This window comes from Poromitra crassiceps (assembly GCF_964638095.1).
Source record: "Poromitra crassiceps genome assembly, chromosome: 27".
In the NCBI taxonomy this organism is placed as follows: domain Eukaryota; kingdom Metazoa; phylum Chordata; class Actinopteri; order Beryciformes; family Melamphaidae; genus Poromitra; species Poromitra crassiceps.
This window is the reverse complement of record NC_139650.1, coordinates 8877100-8899599: the sequence shown is the minus strand read 5'-3', so window position 1 is coordinate 8899599 and position 22500 is coordinate 8877100. Positions and strand designations below refer to the sequence as shown.

At 44.8% G+C, this 22500-nt stretch overlaps 1 protein-coding gene across 1 annotated transcript in view; it reads left to right on the top strand.

The window, feature by feature from the left end:
• The window catches only part of plekha6 (pleckstrin homology domain containing, family A member 6), a 106334-nt gene that overhangs the window by 46661 nt on the left and 37173 nt on the right, over nucleotides 1–22500 (top strand). Inside the window, exons 6-13 of the mRNA XM_083662017.1 lie at nucleotides 5918–6033; nucleotides 6198–6818; nucleotides 10514–11018; nucleotides 14151–14237; nucleotides 15728–15781; nucleotides 20607–20678; nucleotides 21139–21219; nucleotides 21995–22144. Coding sequence (XP_083518143.1) covers nucleotides 5918–6033; nucleotides 6198–6818; nucleotides 10514–11018; nucleotides 14151–14237; nucleotides 15728–15781; nucleotides 20607–20678; nucleotides 21139–21219; nucleotides 21995–22144 — 1686 coding nt within the window. The remainder of the gene's footprint in view (nucleotides 1–5917; nucleotides 6034–6197; nucleotides 6819–10513; nucleotides 11019–14150; nucleotides 14238–15727; nucleotides 15782–20606; nucleotides 20679–21138; nucleotides 21220–21994; nucleotides 22145–22500) is intronic.

Genomic DNA, 22500 nt, shown 5'->3' with positions numbered 1-22500 from the left:
TCATGTGACACAGTCAATCAACTGGACCATGTGACACAGTCAATTAACTGCACCATGTGACACAGTCAATTAACTGGACCATGTGACACAGTCAATCAACTGGTCCATGTGACACAGTCAATTAACTGCACCATGTGACACAGTCAATTAACTGGACCATGTGACACAGTCAATCAACTGGACCATGTGACACAGTCAATTAACTGGAGACTGATGGGACAAATGAAAATGATAGTGGGGCGTGGTGTGGTGCTACTGTCGCTGACAAACCAGCCTATTGAAAATTATATCAAAGACCTGAACGCTTTTTGGGATTGACATAGACATTATTTGGCAACTGTATTCTAATGCATTTCAGCATTCATACCTTCATCAATTTCCATCTTTCCTCTGATGTATTTGAACTTTGCCAAAGACTTTCACACCTAACTGCTTTTTTAGTGGCTCAAGTCGTCTACTGAACTATCAAATAGCAAACACCTTAGGAGTGAAACATTTACCGCAAGATAAATATCTTGGCTTGGTTGATCTTTTTTGGGGGGCTTGTATATAAATGTGTCGTTTGCTAGCCAATGCTATGCAAAGACGTATTGACTGTATTGTTGTGAAATATCTTAATGGGACGTTGAAGATGTTTGATGTGACGTCTTGGGAGGATGTCTGCCGGTCCTGGAAAAGTTCTCAAATGTCTTTTACACGTATGTTTGATGACACTGTTCAAGGGACTGTTCAAGTCCTTAAACACATAGGGCCCTATTCTCCCACAAGCCTTCGGCGCTAAAACGGGCCTTAAACGCAAAAAAACGTGCCTTGCGCCTGTTTTGGGACGATATCAATATGGCTTTAGGCTGCCAAATGCTCTTTAGGCCGAATGGGCGTGGCACAGTCCCAGAATGGGCCAAAGTGGGCGTGTCGGCGCTAACTACCGGCGTAGTGCTATCTTCGCACCTGGCCTACATTTAGCGCTTTGCGCCTTTGAAAACCAGGCCTATTCAGTGCGCCAGTGCACTTGTGCCTCTCCCCTGTCACCCTTCTCTGTCTCTCTCTGAAACCAGGCCTATTCAGTGCGCCAGTGCTCTTCTGCCTCTGAGTCACCCTTCTCTCTCTCTCTCTGACTCCCTCGCTCAAACAGACACAACACATAGCAGCACCCAGCTTCCCATAGGAAATAGCAGTTGTAAGTTTACTGCCTGTGAATGTCCACTCCCAGCATGCAATTGGGTCCTCCATTTCGCTACTAAATAGCAACCAAATGAGCCGAAATAGATATAAAAGGTAGATCTAAAATAATGTGTAATGGTAAGACAACCTGCAATTGTCGAACATTTCAATATTGGACCAAATAAAACATCGAAATGAAACACCACCCTATGTGAAACATATATGTCCTCTTGAGCCTATATATACCCCTTGTGGGTTTAACGTGATTTAGATAAGTGACAGCGGAACGCGCTTCTGTGATGTGCTATACTGTGATGTCCGCTCCAATAACTTGGCCCTACTTGACATTTAGTTTTACAATAAAAACACATTTATGCAATGACTTTACATAATGTAGGGTATATTTATGTGCATCGATCATTCTACCTGCAGCAGGGGAGAGAAAACGATATCTTTCTGGACAAACTTTCACCAATCTAATAGGCTATATTTTTCTAGCTGATGCGTTTAGTACATTATTTTCACTTTGATCTTGCTATAGTGTAGCGTATTTACATGCTTGCAGTATTGAAACTGCAGTTAGATTGGTTTGAGAAGCATAATAATATGGAATAATAGCCTATAATGCAGTCAGACAGACAGACTGGATGAAGGGAGGGGGGGGGGCAGAGCGTTTGGCTTTCGTCTGGTTTTGCGGGATCACTGGAATTGGAGCTAAAAAGGCAAGCGTGCGATTCGTTTATTGCAGTTATCCAATGAGCATGACGGTGCATAATTTTACGCTTAAAAGGCGTGGTTGTAATGGTTGAGGCTGCGTCTAGCGCCAGCACGACGATATCAAGTGCGCTGGTCCACGCCCACTGATTTGAGCTGCGCCAGGCGTTCGGCCTAGAAACAGCGCCGATGCAACGATAGGGACCATACATGCTGCCTTTCAGTCTTAACCCATTGATATCCCTAATTTGTGTGTGTTTCCCTTTAAGACGCGGTTCGCGGTCTTAAAGGGAAACACACACAAATGCTGCATCAGGTATCAATGGGTTAAAGTCCATTTTAGAGGCTTTAACGTGTGCCTATGTTTTTTCAAGTGGGAAATAAGCCCTATATTATGACACGGCTGACATTTTACTCGTGTTGTTTTCAGTAGTGAAATTGGTTTAGCCTTATGGCTCATATCTTTATGGAACTTGCAGATATGTTGTTTTAGATGCAGAGTGTAGGACTTCCGTCATGAAATTCAGCTCAATACAATGCAGATTCACACATGATCTGAATCTCTGGTGATTGGTGATCTTGTTTTGTTTTGTTAAAGTAGTCTCCACATTGATTCACAACACTTCCTTATGCCACTAAGGCAAGCCATTGATCATTGATTATTGCTGCACCCAGTCTAAGTCACTCTAAGATACAGTAAGAGCCTCAGCTTAGTGCCTATCTATGAACGCTTTTACAATATCAATGTAAACATAATGGTGTCTAAGTCCAGCTTCTTGGTATGTGCTGCCCCCATGTGGCGTGTTTGTGAAATTACAATACATATGAGTGGTATGCTTCTTCTCATTGTTGATGGGGTTCCCTCATGGTCAGAGATGCTATAAAACAAGCCAACCACAGTAATCATACACAGTCTATGATGGGGTTATAACATTACATTGCAGAGTATTTGGTATCGTCACCATAACCTCACCTATACACAGTGTACGGGTGGCCCCATCAGTGTGTGCACTCAGTGACCTTTGACACCTTCACCCTTAACCTGTCATCCCTCACTCTCTCCTAACCACCTCCATTATTGTCCATTCCTGTGAGGACCCCTGGGCCCTAGCTGTCCTCCACTGTGCCTGTGCTAAAATGTACAGCAGGTATAGTGTTGAACTTTTACTGCCCTCCTGTTTACCTCTGTGTCCAGTGTTGGATGGCTGCATGATATATGTCTGTTATACTGCATGTCTGATTTACTATTGCTTATGTGGCCGATGATTCATTTGCACACAGACGCACATAACGACACACACACACACACACACACACACACACACACACACTACCACCAATGTGTTCACTATTACACACTAGGGCTGTCACTTTTTATTCGAAATTCGAATTTAACTTCGAATGTGGGGGAGGAGGGCATGTTCAAATGTATAATTGACCTGTTAGATTTTTTTATTTTATTTTATTTTTTTAATTAACCAAAATTAACCAACTGCTGCTTGCTGGTAATGTTAATCCCATGTCAGAAAAAGTCTCCAGATTTGTCGCGTTAGTCTCTTCTGAGAAAGATTGTCTCCGAAAAAAAGATGGTCTGAAAAGTTGTCTCGAGTTGGATGCAGCCCAAAAAAAAATGTAATTAACCAAAAAACATTTTGCGGGCAATTAAAGTTCATTCGAACTTTATTTTGGGAAAAAGTGACAGCCCTATTACACACACACACACACACACACACACACACACACACACACACACACACACACACACACACACACACACACACACACACACACACACACACACACACACACACACACACACACACACACACACACACACACACACACACACACACACACACACACACACACACACACACTGCCACCAAAGTGTTCACTATTCCACACACACACACACACACACACACACACACACACACACACTTCTGCCTTGTACTGTATTGTCCTAACTTTACTTCATGTCCTGTGTGGTGTACTGTATAAATGCACATTCAGAATACTTATTGGGATTGAAACCTGTACTGTGATGATCTGGGCTCAGTAGTTCAAAACTTTTAATCTCAATCAGATCCGATCAGATTTTGAAATCCCATTTTCTGTGATCCAGGATCGGACAACTCGGCCAGATTTTGTCCCAGTATTTCAAAGCAATTCAGGATAGGATCACCCTGATCCAGTTTCAGACTTTTCAAGATTACTAGATCCTGAATATCAGTGCTTTAATCCTACCGATCTCCATCTAGTGGATATGAAAAATAATACAAGGAAGACAAGAGACCACATTACAGAGACATCTATAATGTCTAATTATATTTTTAAATACATAAAGGACATAAAATCATAATGGAATTGTAATTAAAAAAAATACTCCCACTAGGGTAACAACAAAAAAACATTAATTCAAAGGCAGCTGGATCATCCAGGCGTGCTTTGAGGAGCTGAATTCTAAGTGAGGTTTCAATTTGCTGAAGCCGGCACAGCTGATGGACTTTTTTTTGTTGAAGATATTTTTTCTTTAATCTAAATTACATTTGTGATTGACAATCTTTGTTGTGATACTTTTATGAGCATAAACATTTATGTCATCAACATTTGGTTGAAAACAAAATAGGCCACCACAAACGTGACCAAAAAATGAAATATAAAATGTATTTGCCATGAAGGCTAAAAATGGTGTATTATTTCAGTTAACAAACTTTGCCATCTTATTTATATTGAAACATATTTTTTAATAAATTGTATAGTACATTTTGTTCTGGTAATCCACTGGAAATCCACCCCTCTGGTGGGATCAAGATAATCCAGTTTTTTGGGATCAAACTGATCCCAATCCTGTGTTGTCGCTTTGAACTACCCGTTTTGAAGATTTGATCCAGATTAAAGCTTGGATTTGATTTCCTGATCTGATCGGATATCAAAGTGATCCTAATCCTGTTTTTTGGTTTTGAACTACCCAAAATCCAAATCTGATCCGATCAGATAGGGATTAAAAGTTTTGAACTACTGGGCCCAGATGATCGCAGTAAATCCTAAACCTTTTCCACCTCAAAATATTAGTCGGCTGCTGCTTCATTCAACAAAAGTTAGGGATGCAGCGATATGACAAATTTGGCTGATACCGATGTCGATATGATCTGTATAAGTTTCAAATGTTGTACATCCTGAAAAACACATGCAAATACTGTGAATTTGGAAAAAGGAATGTCTGTTGTATGTATTTCCAAAACCTTTGGAAAAGCCCTTAAATCATAAATTTAACACATTCTTTCCTCTTAATATGAAAATTTTGGCCGATACGATAACCGATAAGATTGGGACATGTTTATAGAATCCTCCTCGAATATTGATGAATTGACCGATGTTGTCAGTAGCTGGTCATCATACTGTGAAAATATTGTCATTCCAGTGACAACCGTTAAAATGTTCCCCAACAGTAAGCCCTGGGTGTCCAAGTCCCTCAAATTGCTCCTTAGCAACATTTAACATTTAACATTAACATTGCTGTTATATTGCTCATGACGGATGTCGATATATACATGTATATATATATATATATATATATATATATATATATATATATATATATATATATATATATATATATATATATATATATATATATATACATATATATATATATATATATATATATATATATATATATATATATATATATATATATATATATATATATAAAATGACTAACATTGGCTGATACCCATATGATTGCGATATATAATCGTACATCCCTAACACAAGTTTACTCAAGGATTGTGCATGGGTGTCACACTGGTTCCCTGCATGAGGAGATGATCCATTTGTTGATGATGATGATGATGATGGTGATGATGATGATGGTGATGATGGTGATGGTGATGGTGATGTTGAACACGGTGACCGTGACACTGTCTTAAGAATGTGTCTCCTGTGTTTGTGCTCTCTCCCTCTGCAGGTGTGGTCTGAGGAGGGCGGGGACAGGGAGGAGGAAGGAGAGCTGACGGGTGGCCTTGTGTTTTGCCTGCAGGCGGAGCACGCCGGGACCAGGACCTACTACTTCAGCGCCGACAGCCATGACGAGCAGGAGGAGTGGATCACAGCCATGAACCATGCTGCACAGGTCGCCACACAGACAACACAAAGGTACTGCACAGACAACACACAGAGAACACAACAGGTACTACACAGACAACACACAGACAACACAACAGGTACTACACAGGTCACCACACTATATCAGCTCTATACAATGTCTCTCTCTTGCTGCCTGTGTCTTTCTTCCACTTGAATATTTGGACTCTCCACAGAACCACGTCAGAGAGCAGCGCCGCCCCAGCCCAACTCAACCATACCATGGTAACGAAAGCACCCGACGCACACACACTGCAGCATCCGGACACACAAACGCACAACGAGGCCGGCAGTGACCCGCAGCCCGTCCCTAAAGTGAACGGGGTGGACACCCTGGAAACGCCCCCTCCCTCCACGCCCCGCTCCGACCAGGAGGTCAGGATGAGCCACGAGAGAAGAGGAGGAGGAGGAGGGGGGGCGGGCCCAGGCTCCGGCCACGCCCCTCACCCAAACCCCCATCCAAACGGCTGGGGCAACTACGGCCCAGCCAACGCCCCGCCCCACAACAGCAACAGTAACCCCCCTCCCCACAACCCGCCGCCCCACAACAGCAACAGTAACCCCCCTCCCGTGACGAGGAGTCACAGTGGCGATCGCCCGCCCCAGGGCCACCGAGAAGCGGGCGTCAGGCCAGCGCGGGACCCCAGGGATCAGCAGGAGAATGTGGTGCTAATGAGGGGCTTCGTGCCCAGGACTGCTCCGGAGAGGATGGCCCAGAGGAAGAGCTCCATGACCCAGCTGCAGCAGTGGGTCAACCAGCGGCGGTGCACGGGCGTGTCCCAGGAAGACATGAACAGGTGGGTCCTCCTGTGGAAGGTGCACAATTACCATGCGCGAATGCATCACCTTAATACACTAAGGGCAGATTATTTTAAAGCATAACACTGGTGTTTTAATGCATTAGTTATTGTCAACAAATCCTATGAAAATAACAACATCAACAATGTGTTTGCTCTATTCCGGTTACTTTCTTACTTCCCACGTACCGTTTTTGTACCCATTTTGTGGGCGTTCCCACACAGACCGACGGTCTGTATAGTAGAGTGAGGATGCTGCGGCCTCCACAGTCCCCACTCTGTCATGGCAAACACTGACAGTTCAGTCGCTCCTTCACACCGTAGCCACATGTGTATATAGCTAGAAAAATGTCGCGGTGAAATGTTTGTCATATTTTCATGCCTGCTTGACGGATTTCTATCAAAGTCAAATTGACCAACATATCCACAGAAAGGCTCAGTCGGCTTTTGAATAGAATCCCATTGCAGCTAAGAAAATAGCCCAGCACAACACTGTGCTTTGTACTGTGCACTTTTGCCCCGGGCCCAGCAGCCAGCTTGTGCCCGTAATTGCGCCTCTCCTCTTTCTTTGTCAAGAGTTCACGACGAGTCACCGAAGTACCAAACGACCGCGAAAACCCGTGTGCCTGCACGAAAATAGAGAACTAAGACCGTGAACTCTGACCTCTGTGCGCTTTATTTTTGGTTTCCTGTTCTGTCGGTGCTCTGGGAACTGAAGCTTTGCATCAAGCTTTGACCTCATTGGAAGTGAGGCTGAATAAGAGGGAAGCAAAAGACACATGCATGAGGTTAGATGAGGCAACGAACACATGCATGAGGTTAGATGAGGCAACAAACACATGCATGAGGTTAGATGAGGTAACAAACACATGCATGAGGTTAGATGAGGCAACAAACACATGCATGAGGTTAGATGAGGCAACAAACACATGCATGAGGTTAGATGAGGCAACAAACACATGCATGAGGTTAGATGAGGTAACAAACACATGCATGAGGTTAGATGAGGCAACAAACACATGCATGAGGTTAGATGAGGCAACAAACACATGCATGAGGTTAGATGAGGCAACAAACACATGCATGAGGTTAGATGAGGCAACAAACACATGCATGAGGTTAGATGAGGCAACAAACACATGCATGAGGTTAGATGAGGCAACAAACGCATGCATGAGGTTAGATGAGGTAACAAACACATGCATGAGGTTAGATGAGGCAACAAACACATGCATGAGGTTAGATGAGGCAACAAACACATGCATGAGGTTAGATGAGGCAACGAACACATGCATGAGGTTAGATGAGGCACAGAAGCAAAAGACACATGCATGAGGTTAGATGAGGCAACGAACACATGCATGAGGTTAGATGAGGCAACGAACACATGCATGAGGTTAGATGAGGCACGGAAGCAAAAGACACATGCATGAGGTTAGATGAGGCAACAAATACATGCATGAGGTTAGATGAGGCACAGAAGCAAAAGACACATGCATGAGGTTAGATGAGGCAACAAATACATGCATGAGGTTAGATGAGGCACAGAAGCAAAAGACACATGCATGAGGTTAGATGAGGCAACGAACACATGCATGAGGTTAGATGAGGCACGGAAGCAAAAGACACATGCATGAGGTTAGATGAGGCAACAAATACATGCATGAGGTTAGATGAGGCACGGAAGCAAAAGACACATGCATGAGGTTAGATGAGGCAACAAATACATGCATGAGGTTAGATGAGGCAACGAACACATGCATGAGGTTAGATGAGGCAACGAACACATGCATGAGGTTAGATGAGGCACGGAAGCAAAAGACACATGCATGAGGTTAGATGAGGCAACAAATACATGCATGAGGTTAGATGAGGCACAGAAGCAAAAGACACATGCATGAGGTTAGATGAGGCAACAAATACATGCATGAGGTTAGATGAGGCACAGAAGCAAAAGACACATGCATGAGGTTAGATGAGGCAACGAACACATGCATGAGGTTAGATGAGGCACGGAAGCAAAAGACACATGCATGAGGTTAGATGAGGCAACAAATACATGCATGAGGTTAGATGAGGCACGGAAGCAAAAGACACATGCATGAGGTTAGATGAGGCAACAAATACATGCATGAGGTTAGATGAGGCAACGAACACATGCATGAGGTTAGATGAGGCAACGAACACATGCATGAGGTTAGATGAGGTAACAAACACATGCATGAGGTTAGATGAGGCAACGAACACATGCATGAGGTTAGATGAGGCAACGAACACATGCATGAGGTTAGATGAGGCACAGAAGCAAAAGACACATGCATGAGGTTAGATGAGGCAACAAATACATGCATGAGGTTAGATGAGGCACAGAAGCAAAAGACACATGCATGAGGTTAGATGAGGCAACAAATACATGCATGAGGTTAGATGAGGCACAGAAGCAAAAGACACATGCATGAGGTTAGATGAGGCAACAAATACATGCATGAGGTTAGATGAGGCACGGAAGCAAAAGACACATGCATGAGGTTAGATGAGGCAACAAATACATGCATGAGGTTAGATGAGGCACAGAAGCAAAAGACACATGCATGAGGTTAGATGAGGCAACAAATACATGCATGAGGTTAGATGAGGCACAGAAGCAAAATACACATGCATGAGGTTAGATGAGGCAACGAACACATGCATGAGGTTAGATGAGGCACGGAAGCAAAAGACACATGCATGAGGTTAGATGAGGCAACAAATACATGCATGAGGTTAGATGAGGCACGGAAGCAAAAGACACATGCATGAGGTTAGATGAGGCAACAAATACATGCATGAGGTTAGATGAGGCAACGAACACATGCATGAGGTTAGATGAGGCAACGAACACATGCATGAGGTTAGATGAGGTAACAAACACATGCATGAGGTTAGATGAGGCAACAAACACATGCATGAGGTTAGATGAGGTAACAAACACATGCATGAGGTTAGATGAGGCAACGAACACATGCATGAGGTTAGATGAGGTAACAAATACATGCATGAGGTTAGATGAGGCACGGAAGCAAAAGACACATGCATGAGGTTAGATGAGGCAACAAATACATGCATGAGGTTAGATGAGGCAACGAACACATGCATGAGGTTAGATGAGGCAACGAACACATGCATGAGGTTAGATGAGGTAACAAATACATGCATGAGGTTAGATGAGGCAACAAACACATGCATGAGGTTAGATGAGGTAACAAATACATGCATGAGGTTAGATGAGGCAACGAACACATGCATGAGGTTAGATGAGGCACAGAAGAAGGAAAGGACAACGGGTAGAGAAGCAGGTGGCTGGGGCGGCTGTGGCTCAGGAGGTAGAGCGCGTCATCCACTAACCAGAAGGTCGGTGGTTCAATCCCCGGCTCCTCCAGTCCGCATGTCGAAGTGTCCTTGGGCAAGACACTGAACCCCAAATTGCTCCCGATGGCTGTGCCAGCACCCTGCGTGGCAGCGGGCCGCCTTCGGTGTGTGAATGGGTGAATGTAGGCACATTGCAAAGCGCGTGTGTGGCAGGAAGGCTGCTGGTTCAAATCCCAAGAATGAGTAAAACCTATCCTCTCTGAAAAACTACTCTAAAAGTGCCCTTTAGCAAGGCAAGATACCTTGAGTTCTGACAAATTTCCCTTTTCTTTCCCTGTCCCTTCCAGTCCCTCTCACTACTACACAGTGAACCAAGGGGTTTCGGCTGACTATTATGGGGTCTACCCTGGTGGTCCCCAATATGTGGAGGATTACCCCCTGTACCCGCCGGGGGTTCGACCTGACAGCATCTGCTCCGTCTCCGCCGTGGGGGGGTACGACCGCCGATGGACTGTCGAGGAGAGGCGCCGGTCGCTGCGGGACGGACCGCCTCCGTTTTACGGACCGCCGATGCCCAGGGACCCGTGGGGGCCCCAGTACTACGGCGGGGGGCCCGTGGACATGGCCCAGGCCACCATGAGGCGTCTGTCCATCCAGCCACGCTCCAGGTCTGTACCCAGGTCGCCCTCGTCGTCGTCGGGGGGGCCCTACTCGCCGGGGCCGCCCAACTTCGCCTCGCCAGCTCGGTCGCCGTCGACGCGCTTCGACCGGCTTCCCGGGAGGATGAGGGAGGACGTGATCTACGCCGATCCATCCGTGTACGGCATGAGAAGATCCCTCAGCTCGCCGAAGGTGTGTGTGCGTGTGTGTGTGCGCGCATGTGTGTGTGTGTGTGTGTGTGTGTGTGTGTGTGTGCGTGTGTGTGTGCAATATTATACAGTGGCTTTAAAGAGCATCTCCTCCACATGACTTTAGGTACAGTTTCTTGGGGGGAGGTTTGGGGTTTTTGGTCTAAACTCTTTTGACGACTCGTTTGGGCAATATTCTGTCACTGGGGGGGGGGGGGGGTCATATTGTTAATTCACAATGTTTTTTAGGACCCTTGTGGTGAAAACATTTTGAATAAAAAAATGTAATGGAGGGGGTAGTATTCTGGGCCTAAAACTATGAATTTCCGAGATTAAAGTAATACGGCGTGGGGCTTGGATATTCTGTGATACTATAAATTCATGAATTTGCGAGGGAGAGAAAAATCTGAAATTCTCTCAAATTAAAGTCACAAATTTACAGGGAAAAAGACACACTGAAAAATAATGTTTTATAGCCTTATAGTCAGAGCCCTCATCTGGGTAACTGGTCTATAATGTCTGTATGGTTTTGCCTGCTCACACGCGGGGAAGACCCGGGTCTGATCCCACACGTGAAGGGTAAATAGTGCACTGCAGGGATTCTGATGTGTTTTGTCGCCACCATGCTGGTTCTTTGGGGTTTTCGAATGGGGATTTCACTTAAATGCATGTGGTTAACACACGTTTATGGGAGTGCTAATTTGTGTTCAGCAGGATCATCTGGATAATAAAGGATCATAAAAAACGAGGACCACCTTTGTTTGTTACCAACAAATTAGCACTTCCATAAACGTGTGTTAACCACAGAGCTAACATTCTAAAAGCTCATAGCCTTTTTCCCCCCGACCAACCAAAGTGCTACTTCTGGACTCATTCCTGCGGCGCTCTATAGCCTATATTTTGCTATTATCTGGAATGTGCTGCACAAACAACTGATGTGGTCGGGCTGGCATTTACTGTACGTCTGTTTCAGTACATTTAGCCAGGGGCGGAGCGACCCTATCAGCCCAGAGGGGGCAAAGCTCTTAGGGGGGCCCCATCAAAAAAAATTTTTTTTTTTTTTTTTTTTTTTTTTTTTTGAAGGCCAGGCCAGGCCGCAGGGCCGGTTCCAGAACAAGATGACTAGGGGTGCATCCTAGATAGGAAGGGGTCCAGATGCCCGGCCGAATTTGACATGTTATTTTACTAAAAATAATGCATTTGACCATCATTTCAAGTAGAATGATAACACCCAAGCAAGAATATTTCAAGTGTTTCAAGTGCTTTACTGAAATATTTGGACCATATAATGATAATACAATTATCTCAACCTTAAAAGGTTACATATAGGTGCCAAAAAGCCATAAAATCACATCAAAGAACAAAGAAAAACAACAACTATAATTCAAGTTTAAACAGTAAGTGTGCAGCTGTAGCATTTATCTCATTGAATGCCATGGACGTCCTTCGACGTCCAATTAAATAGTGACGTAGAATGCCACGGACGTCCTTCGACGTCCAATGCGTTTTTTGACGGTGGGACGTCGATCAAAGCCTTCCGCAGCTCCTGTACAACTATAGTAGCTATTGGAGGTGTATAACCTATTTTACGGACTCATTAGGTGGCGACAGTGCTTGCTCGGTGCAGTCCAGATTAGAGACAGGTCCGAGAAACAGCCTAAAAGCCGTGGATCAAAGACAACCCGATGCATGCTCCCAGAGCCATTTGCTCTGTCGCGGGAGCTGACATTGGCTCCGAACAGGAGTCAATCCGCGCTCACAACTGAGCCCCTCTGTCCCTGTCTGTCTGTCTGTCTGTGTATAGTTTCTCCACCCGATTAGCAGACAGGAAAGCAGCCCCTGACGCCAAACCATTCAGCAATCCGGGTTGGCTCTTCCCTGCTGTGGCGCTGAGAGCCGACAGCAGCAGACAAACGCAGCACTCCGAAAATATAATGGTTGCGTGAGGCTGTGTGCAGTGTGGGGAGGAGTTTACGGGGGGAGGGGGGGAGGGGGTGGGGCACGCAGGGCATCACACAACAACTACGTCACTACATCAGAAAATATTATCTTCAGACTGAGTGAATGTGCTTGAAATGCTGCATTTCACAAAAGGCGGATTATCTCAGCTAATAATTTGAAAAGCCTGAAAACGCTGAAAACAACCTATCTTCTCCGGCTCATAACTAAAGAACGGAAAATGGTATCAATAAACTTTTTTTTGCTGATGATACAATAGAGCCAGCTCGTTCTTGTGCGTGTTCGGTGTTTACATAGTAATATCACACAATATTCTGTGGGCCTCGAGAAATCACTGAAAACGCTCTGAAAACTCTGGCACTGGGAGCATCCGTTCTCCAAAAGTGGCTGGCACTGAATGAGTTATAAAAAAAAAAATTTTTTTTTTTTTTTTTTTTACTTTTCAACTGAGCATGCAGACAAATAAGGGTGCAATGCATGCTTTTGCACCCCCGTAGAACCGGGCCTGCCAGGCCGCGAAGAAAAATGTGCCTTTTTTGCATGTTTGAATCGGTTTTAGCCATATTTAGTGGAATATCTCATTTTAAACACACCAATGTTATTGTCTATTGATTGAATTCCTCTCAGACTCACACCACTGACTTTATTAAATAAAGTCATTTTAAGTCACAACTGTAAAATAGCTGATAGCCCCTATATCCAAAAACACAATTTGTCACTCATTGAGCCAAGTAATATTATGTCCAAGAAAGACTACAGTGAAGCCACTTTACAGACAAGCTTGTTCTGAAGAAGAAAAATAAAAACACAGGTTGCCAGCCAGGTGGCCTGGCCTGCAAAAAAAAAAAAAAAAAAAAAAAAATCTTTTTTGATGGGCCCCCCTGACGAGTGGGCCCGTGGTGGCCGCACCCTCTGCCCCGGCGTACGCTCCGCTACTGCATTTAGCCTAACAAGGTCATATTACAGTCATTACACAAATACAGTGCTGCCTTTGCCTAAATACAGTTTCACTTGATTTCTGTTTGAAGCAGATCAAATGCCCCCGAGCGAATCAATGTGTTGAGAGTATGAGAGAGGTTAATGTTTTGTTTTCATCTCCTGCTGTAACCATCACGTCTTCCACTCTCATCCTCCTCTTCATCCATCCCTTCCTTCCTTCCTTCCTTCCTTCCATCAGTATGACTACCCTGGTGATAGGAGGTCTCTAGCCCCAGGATTATACAACTACAACTACCCCGCATCCCCCTCCATCCACAACAGAATGGTATGTGCCACTACTGAACCACTAATATCAATCCACCCACAACACACACACACACACACACACACACACACACACACACACACACACACACACACACACACACGCACACACACACACACACACACACACTGGTGGAAGGCATAGCATCGTGGCACCTCGGCGGTACCTACATTACTTTAGCAGTATATCTAGCTTTGCTTTGCAGCTCGATAGCAGCTATGAAGTTTCTTCTATACCTTTCTCCACGATGTGTCTGTATTTCACGAGCATCTCCCCTTCACTGTCTCTGTATGGACTGTACGTGGTTTCTCTCTGCTGTTCACTGTCTCTGTATGGACTGTACGTGGTTTCTCTCTGCTGTTCACTGTCTCTGTATGGACTGTACGTGGTTTCTCTCTGCTGTTCACTGTCTCTGTATGGACTGTACGTGGTTTCTCTCTGCTGTTCACTGTCTCTGTATGGACTGTACGTGGTTTCTCTCTGCTGTTCACTGTCTCTGTATGGACTTTACGTGGTTTCTTCTTCATAACACTGTTCTCTACCGGCATTGCTAGTTTGTGTGTCCGTCTGTCCATGTGTGTGTGTGCGCGCGCGTGTGTGTGTGTGTGTGTGTGTGTGTGTGTGTGTGTGTGACGTGTGTGTGTGTGTGTGTGTTATAGAATGTATGAATTTATACTATAGAGGCTTTACAGTTGCATCATACATCTCCTATCAACCACAGCTGGCACCATCGTGGAGGCCCATCACATTGTGATGAGAAAAAAGAGATGTGATGTTGATGTGTTTGAGAAGTAGATTGAGAAGCGTCAGTTCAGAAGTCAAACTCTGTCACATGTTCATGTAAATAAGTTCAGAAGTCAAACTCTGTGACATGTTCATGTAAATAAGTTCAGAGGTCAAACTCTGTGACATGTTCATGTAAATAAGGGTATTGATTGATGAAGGATTGGTGTCCTCTGGCACACAGGAAATAGGTCATGCGTTTTACAAAGAGCTGTGGACCCCCAATGGGCCGTTCACAGCAGCCATTTTGTGTCTAAAGGGCAGGGTAAACACAGGTGCAAGAAAAATGTTGTTGATGTACGTGTGACTATGTGATCTACATGTATGTGTATGTGTGACTATGTGATCTACATGTATGTGTATGTGTGACTATGTGATCTACATGTATGTGTATGTGTGACTATGTGATCTACATGTATGTGTATGTGTGACTATGTGATCTACATGTATGTGTATGTGTGACTATGTGATCTACATGTATGTGTATGTGTGACTATGTGATCTACATGTATGTGTATGTGTGACTATGTGATCTACATGTATGTGTATGTGTGACTATGTGATCTACATGTATGTTGCTGTATGTGTGACTATGTGATCTACATGTATGTGTATGTGTGACTATGTGATCTACATGTATGTGTATGTGTGACTATGTGATCTACATGTATGTTGCTGTCACTCGCTGCTGCTGCTGCTTGGCTCAGGAGGACATTTTAGACCTTCAACTCCAGCGCAACCTGGAGTACCTAGACCAACAGGTGGGAGGCCAGAAACACACACACACACACACACACACACACACACACACACACACACACACACACACACACACACACACACACACACACACACACACACACACACACACACACACACATACACACACACACAGACACACTCTCTACAGCATTGTTTGATAGCTATTCACAGATAGGCTACTTATGTCTTACTGACTGTTGTCAGTACCTGTGCTTCCTTCCTCCCTTCTTCCTTCCATACTTCCTCCCTCCCTTCCTTCTATACTTCCTTCTATACTTCCATACTTCCTCCCTTCCTTCCTCCCTCCCTTCCTTCCATACTTCCTCCCTCCCTCCCTCCCTCCCTTCCTTCTATACTTCCTTCTATACTTCCATACTTCCTCCCTCCCTCCCTCCCTCCCTCCCTTCCTTCTATACTTCCTTCTATACTTCCATACTTCCTCCCTCCCTCCCTCCCTCCCTTCCTTCCTTCTATACTTCCATACTTCCTCCCTCCCTCCCTTCCTTCTATACTTCCATACTTCCTCCCTCCCTCCCTCCCTCCCTTCCTTCTATACTTCCTTCTATACTTCCTCCCTCCCTCCCTCCCTTCCTTCTATACTTCCTTCTATACTTCCTCCCTCCCTCCCTCCCTCCCTCCCTTCCTTCTATACTTCCTTCTATACTTCCTCCCTCCCTCCCTCCCTCCCTCCCTTCCTTCTATACTTCCTTCTATACTTCCTCCCTCCCTCCCTCCCTTCCTTCTATACTTCCTTCTATACTTCCTCCCTCCCTCCCTCCCTCCCTCCCTTCCTTCCATACTTCCTTCCTTCCTCCCTCCCTCCCTTCCTCCCATACTTCCTTCCATACTTCCTTCCTTCTTTACTTCCTTCCTTCCTTCTATACTTCCTTCTATACTTCCTCCCTCCCTCCCTCCCTTCTATACTTCCTTCTATACTTCCTCCCTCCCTCCCTCCCTCCCTCCCTTCCTCCCTTACTTCCTTCCATACTTCCTTCCTTCTTTACTTCCTTCCTTCCTTCTATACTTTCTTCCTTCCTTCCTTCCTTTGCTTATTCTCTCACTGCTGTGTAAAAGCAGATGAATCACAGGCTTGTTGCCAGGTCTCTGTATTCCTTTTGAGCTGATGAATGCATTGCTTTAGGTGAACGATGGGAGCCACCTCATTGGCATGGTCACCCGAATGGTGGAGCGCTCCTCCTCAACAGCAAAGCTCTTTGCACAAGTAAGCGAGGAGAGAGCGCCCCCGAGAGGCAGGCTTCAGCGCAGCACTGCTGTCTGTGTATCCACGCCTCAGGGGAATTCCCTTTTCCAGCAGAGCTCAATGAATGATAGTATTTCACATATTAGGCATAATCAAAGTCCATATCGGCAATCATATATATCATTATCAGCCGATGTTAGTCATTTTCAAATATATCAGTATCGGTTCGATGAGCATAATAACAGCAATGTTAGTATCGTCCAAAATTTTCATATTGAGAGGAAACAATGCGGTAAAGCTATAATTTATGGGCTTTTCCAAATATTTTGGAAATGAAGAAAGACATTAAATTCACTGTGTTTACATGTGTGTTTCATTCAGATTGCATTATCATACTGTAGAAACACAATACTGTAGCATGAAATCCTGTCCAGTCTAGTCAGTGAAGTCCAGTCCAGTTTAGCTATAATTCCAGGCCTGGATAGTCCACATAGTTCTAAACAAAGCCTGCCTCTCTTCCTTCTCAGTGCTCTTCTCTGGCATGTGGACATACTGCAGTGTAGACTCTCCTTAACCTCACTCACATCCAAGCAGCAGTTATGTTCTCCACTGCTCCTGCTTCATGTTGTGCACTTGTTGTCATGGTCTGTCATACTCGTTTAGTGTTGTTAGTGTTGTTAGTGTTGTTAGCCCCAACCTGTCACATTTCCCCCATCTCTGTCCTTAGAGTAGATGTTTTCCCATCCATCTGCTGAAACAGCTTTTTACATACATTTAAATTCAATGGCAAATAGACGCATTTCCATCAGCTGGGTTGAAGCAAAAAAATAGACTCCCTGCTTGTCTTTTTTTATGTTTCAATAATTGATGATCATTGATTAGTAATGAGCAATTTCTTATTGTTTGTTAGTGGCAGCTAAATTTGGTCATGCTTTCATCTAAAGATGAAAACAAAGACATGCACTTGGCAATGTTCAGTTTTCATTCTCAGTATTTTTTTAAGACAAATGTTCAATGTTCAATTTATGAATCAGCTAATTGTTGTATAACCATGATGGAGACTTATACAATACATTTTTAGAAACAACGTGTGATATTCTTATGTACAAAATTTGCGCTATCCCGGCGTGTGCTCCACCTTCGAGGCAAAACGTGACACAGACACGGTGCTGTCCCAGTTTCCATCAGCATAGAAACCACCATGGGATCCAGATGATCCCTTAGAGAAACCACTATGGGATCCAGATGATCCCTCAGCACCTCCAATACTGAATAGTCCCTAGAGCCCTGGGACTGTTGAAAGACTAATGTTTAGGTTTCTTCCTTCATGGCCTATAAATAGACTAATGTTTAGGTTTCTTCCTTCATGGCCTATAAATAGACTAATGTTTAGGTTTCTTCCTTCATGACCTATAAATAGACTAATGTTTAGGTTTCTTCCTTCATGACCTATAAATAGACTAATGTTTAGGTTTCTTCCTCCGTGGCCTATAAATAGACTAATGTTTAGGTTTCTTCCTTCGTGACCTATAAATAGACTAATGTTTAGGTTTCTTCCTTCATGGCCTATAAATAGACTAATGTTTAGGTTTCTTCCTCCGTGGCCTATAAATATCATGTTCTGACACCCATCAACACACCCATGTTATACAGTATATACCCAGGCCATTTCTAAACCACCGATTTGACAAGGGTGCACAATTATGTTCACTAAGTATTAATATTGCTTTACATGGTGCAAATGTCTTCCGATGCTGTGGGCAATTTGTCATATTTGTGTTTTTCAGCCCCCACAGCCCCGTGTCTCAATGCCCAAAGCCATATATTACCTCCTCGTCCTCCCAGGAGGACATACTGTAGATGACCTGGTCTTTGCTGAGGGATATGGGGGGTGAAGAGGGGAGGTGGGGTGGTGTAGATGACCTGGATATAGTCTTTGCTGAGGGATATGGGGGGTGAAGGGGGGAGGTGGGGCGGTGTAGATGACCTGGATATAGTCTTTGCTGAGGGATATGGGGGGTGAAGGGGGGGGGGGCGGTGTAGACGACCTGGATATAGTCTTTGCTGAGGGATATGGGGGGTGAAGGGGGGAGGTGGGGCGGTGTAGATGACCTGGATATAGTCTTTGCTGAGGGATATGGGGGGTGAAGGGGGGGGGGGCGGTGTAGACGACCTGGATATAGTCTTTGCTGAGGTATATGGAAGGTGAAGGGGGGAGGTGGGGTGGTGTAGACGACCTGGATATAGTCTTTGCTGAGGGATATGGGGGGTGAAGGGGGGAGGTGGGGCGGTGTAGACGACCTGGATATAGTCTTTGCTGAGGTATATGGAAGGTGAAGGGGGGAGGTGGGGCGGTGTAGACGACCTGGATATAGTCTTTGCTGAGGGATATGGGGGGTGAAGGGGGGAGGTGGGGCGGTGTAGACGACCTGGATATAGTCTTTGCTGAGGGATATGGGGGGTGAAGGGGGGAGGTGGGGCGGTATAGATGACCTGGATATAGTCTTTGCTGAGGTATATGGGGGGTGAAGGGGGGAGGTGGGGCGGTATAGATGACCTGGATATAGTCTTTGCTGAGGGATATGGGGGGTGAAGCGGGGAGGTGGGATGGTGTAGACGACCTGGATATAGTCTTTGCTGAGGGATATGGGGGGTGAAGGGGGGAGGTGGGGTGGTGTAGATGACCTGGATATAGTCTTTGCTGAGGGATATGGGGGGTGAAGGGGGGAGGTGAGGCGGTGTAGATGACCTGGATATAGTCTTTGCTGAGGTATATGGGGGGTGAAGGGGGGAGGTGGGGCGGTGTAGATGACCTGGATATAGTCTTTGCTGAGGGATATGGGGGGTGAAGGGGGGAGGTGGGGCGGTGTAGATGACCTGGATATAGTCTTTGCTGAGGGATATGGGGGGTGAAGGGGGGAGGTGGGGCGGTGTAGACAACCTGGATATAGTCTTTGCTGAGGGATATGGGGGGTGAAGGGGGGAGGTGGGGTGGTGTAGATGACCTGGATATAGTCTTTGCTGAGGGATATGGGGGGTGAAGGGGGGAGGTGGGGTGGTGTAGATGACCTGGATATAGTCTTTGCTGAGGGATATGGGGGGTGAAGGGGGGAGGTGGGGCGGTGTAGACGACCTGGATATGGTGTGATGTTGGGTGTTGGGACCTCGACCTAAAGCAAACTTGTTGCTCTCAACCTTTTTTTGAGTTATTAATTATCATCCTTGCTTTAATAATTAATTTAATAATCATGCCATGGTTCAATTTGGTCCTTAATTCTGAGACATGCACAGAACAGCTTATATGAGCTACATACTGTACAGACACCGTGCAGGTATGCAATATCAGCTGTTTATATTAGGCTGTGGAATGGCTCCATGATGGACTTCTGATGGACTTGAATTCACTGTAAAAACACAGAATACAAGATCCATTACTGGCTGATGTTTCTCCACACATTATATTAAAAAACAAAACAAAAACAAACAAAAAAAACATGACACTTCTCAGAATAAAGAACCAAATTAAAACATTGAACTTTCTGTTTTGCCTCATTTGACCGGTGAGTTTTTTTTGCACTGCATGAGTAATACAGCCACTCAGTGTCCAGTCTCTCTTCTCGCAGGTGCCTCCTTTCCATGACGTCTACAGCAGAGATCTCCATCCCACCCTGAAGCTCAACCAGATAGAAACGAGTGTAAGAGAGATGCAAACACACACAAACACATCCCAGCTACACATCACTACTACTAACTCATAGGCAGCCAGACTCTCTCTCTCTCTCTCTCTCTCTCTCTCTCTCTCTCTCTCTCTCTCTCTCTCTCTCTCTCTCTCTCTCTCACACACACACACACACACACATACACACACACACACACACACACACACACGCCGGCGGCGCGTTCTGAAAATAGACGCTGGGCGCAGCGCACTTTCTCTAGACGTCCATAGGCGCTCGCATATGCTCGCTCCTCATTGGAAATAAGTGAAAAAAAGACGCTGCAGGAAAGGAAGCTAAGTGGACACACAGCCTTAAAAAGTAATACAATCACATGACTTACTTGGTGTACAGAAGCAGGGAAGTACTACTCACAAACAAGTACATATTTCTGTTCCTCACCCGAATGTATGTGTTTTCTTCTCCTCTGCCTGCACAGAAACTTTTGGGCCGACTGTGTGAACAGAGCCGGATTCTGAAAGATCAGGAGGCTGTAGTCCACAGACTGAGAATGGACAAGGTACACCTTCTAACATACATCATGTTTAGGTTAAGACCAGGCACATCTTCTAACATACAGCATGTTTAGGTTAAGACCAGGTACACCTTCTAACATACATCATGTTAAGGTTAAGACCAGGTACACCTTCTAACATACATCATGTTTAGGTTAAGACCAGGTACACCTTCTAACATACATCATGTTAAGGTTAAGCCCAAAGAAATGTTGCCTTGATAATTCAGCATTTAAAAAGAGACAATATGACTGTGACTGTTAACATGAAAGACAATGTAATGATGGCATAATAATAAAACGTAATATTTTTTGGCAAGAAATACCTACATAAATAAACCTATAATATCAATTTTAGGAGTCACACACATAAAGCTTTTCATATTTCATGATATAGTATATTATGGTAATATACAGTATGTGATAATACTATACCCCCACTTTTGTTTGGTCCAGTGCTCAAAGGGAATTTCATTCAAACAGATGTGGTGCCACTGTAATGTGTTAACATTGAATTCCATGAGAATAACACAACTTATCTCATTTCTATGGGCAAAATGATAAGGCTAATCGTATACTGACAATGTAAAGTGTAGGCCTATGTACATGCTCATGTACATGTAAGTCCCCATGCAAGTGATTCAGTATTCCTCCCAACACAGGGTTAATATCCTTCATGACTCAAAATAAATCCATCACTAATTTTCAAACGTCGAGGAAAGAGGGCAGGGTAGGTCACTCCTTAGTAAACACTCACCCCGGTTGTGGCTGGTGTTCCCAGGACAGCCTGGAGGGGGCGCTGGTGGCCACACATCAGGAGATGGAGCTGTACCGCACCCAGCCCCTGGCCATGGAAAAACTGCAGTTCAAGAAGGAGACGCTGCAGAACCAGCTCATCAACATCAGAGGGGAGCTCTCACAGGCCTCCAGTGTAAGAGGCCTCATCACATGCTTTTTGTCTTTCTTCAGTGCAATCAGGTCTTAGGTTTGAGGAACTTGGTTTTGCATGTATCTTTCATTTAGCCAGGCACAGTAGTCTGAGTGACATCCAGATCAGTTTTCAGCAGAAACATGAGATAAAAAAGACAAAGAAAATACCCAGTGCTATCAGTTAAAAACAATACATTAAGGGTTGAAACACACACACACACACACACACACACACACACACACACACACACACACACACACACACACACACACACACACACACACACACACACACACACACACACACACACACACACACTATACAAAAGCAATTCCAAACATCATGAAAATATGATA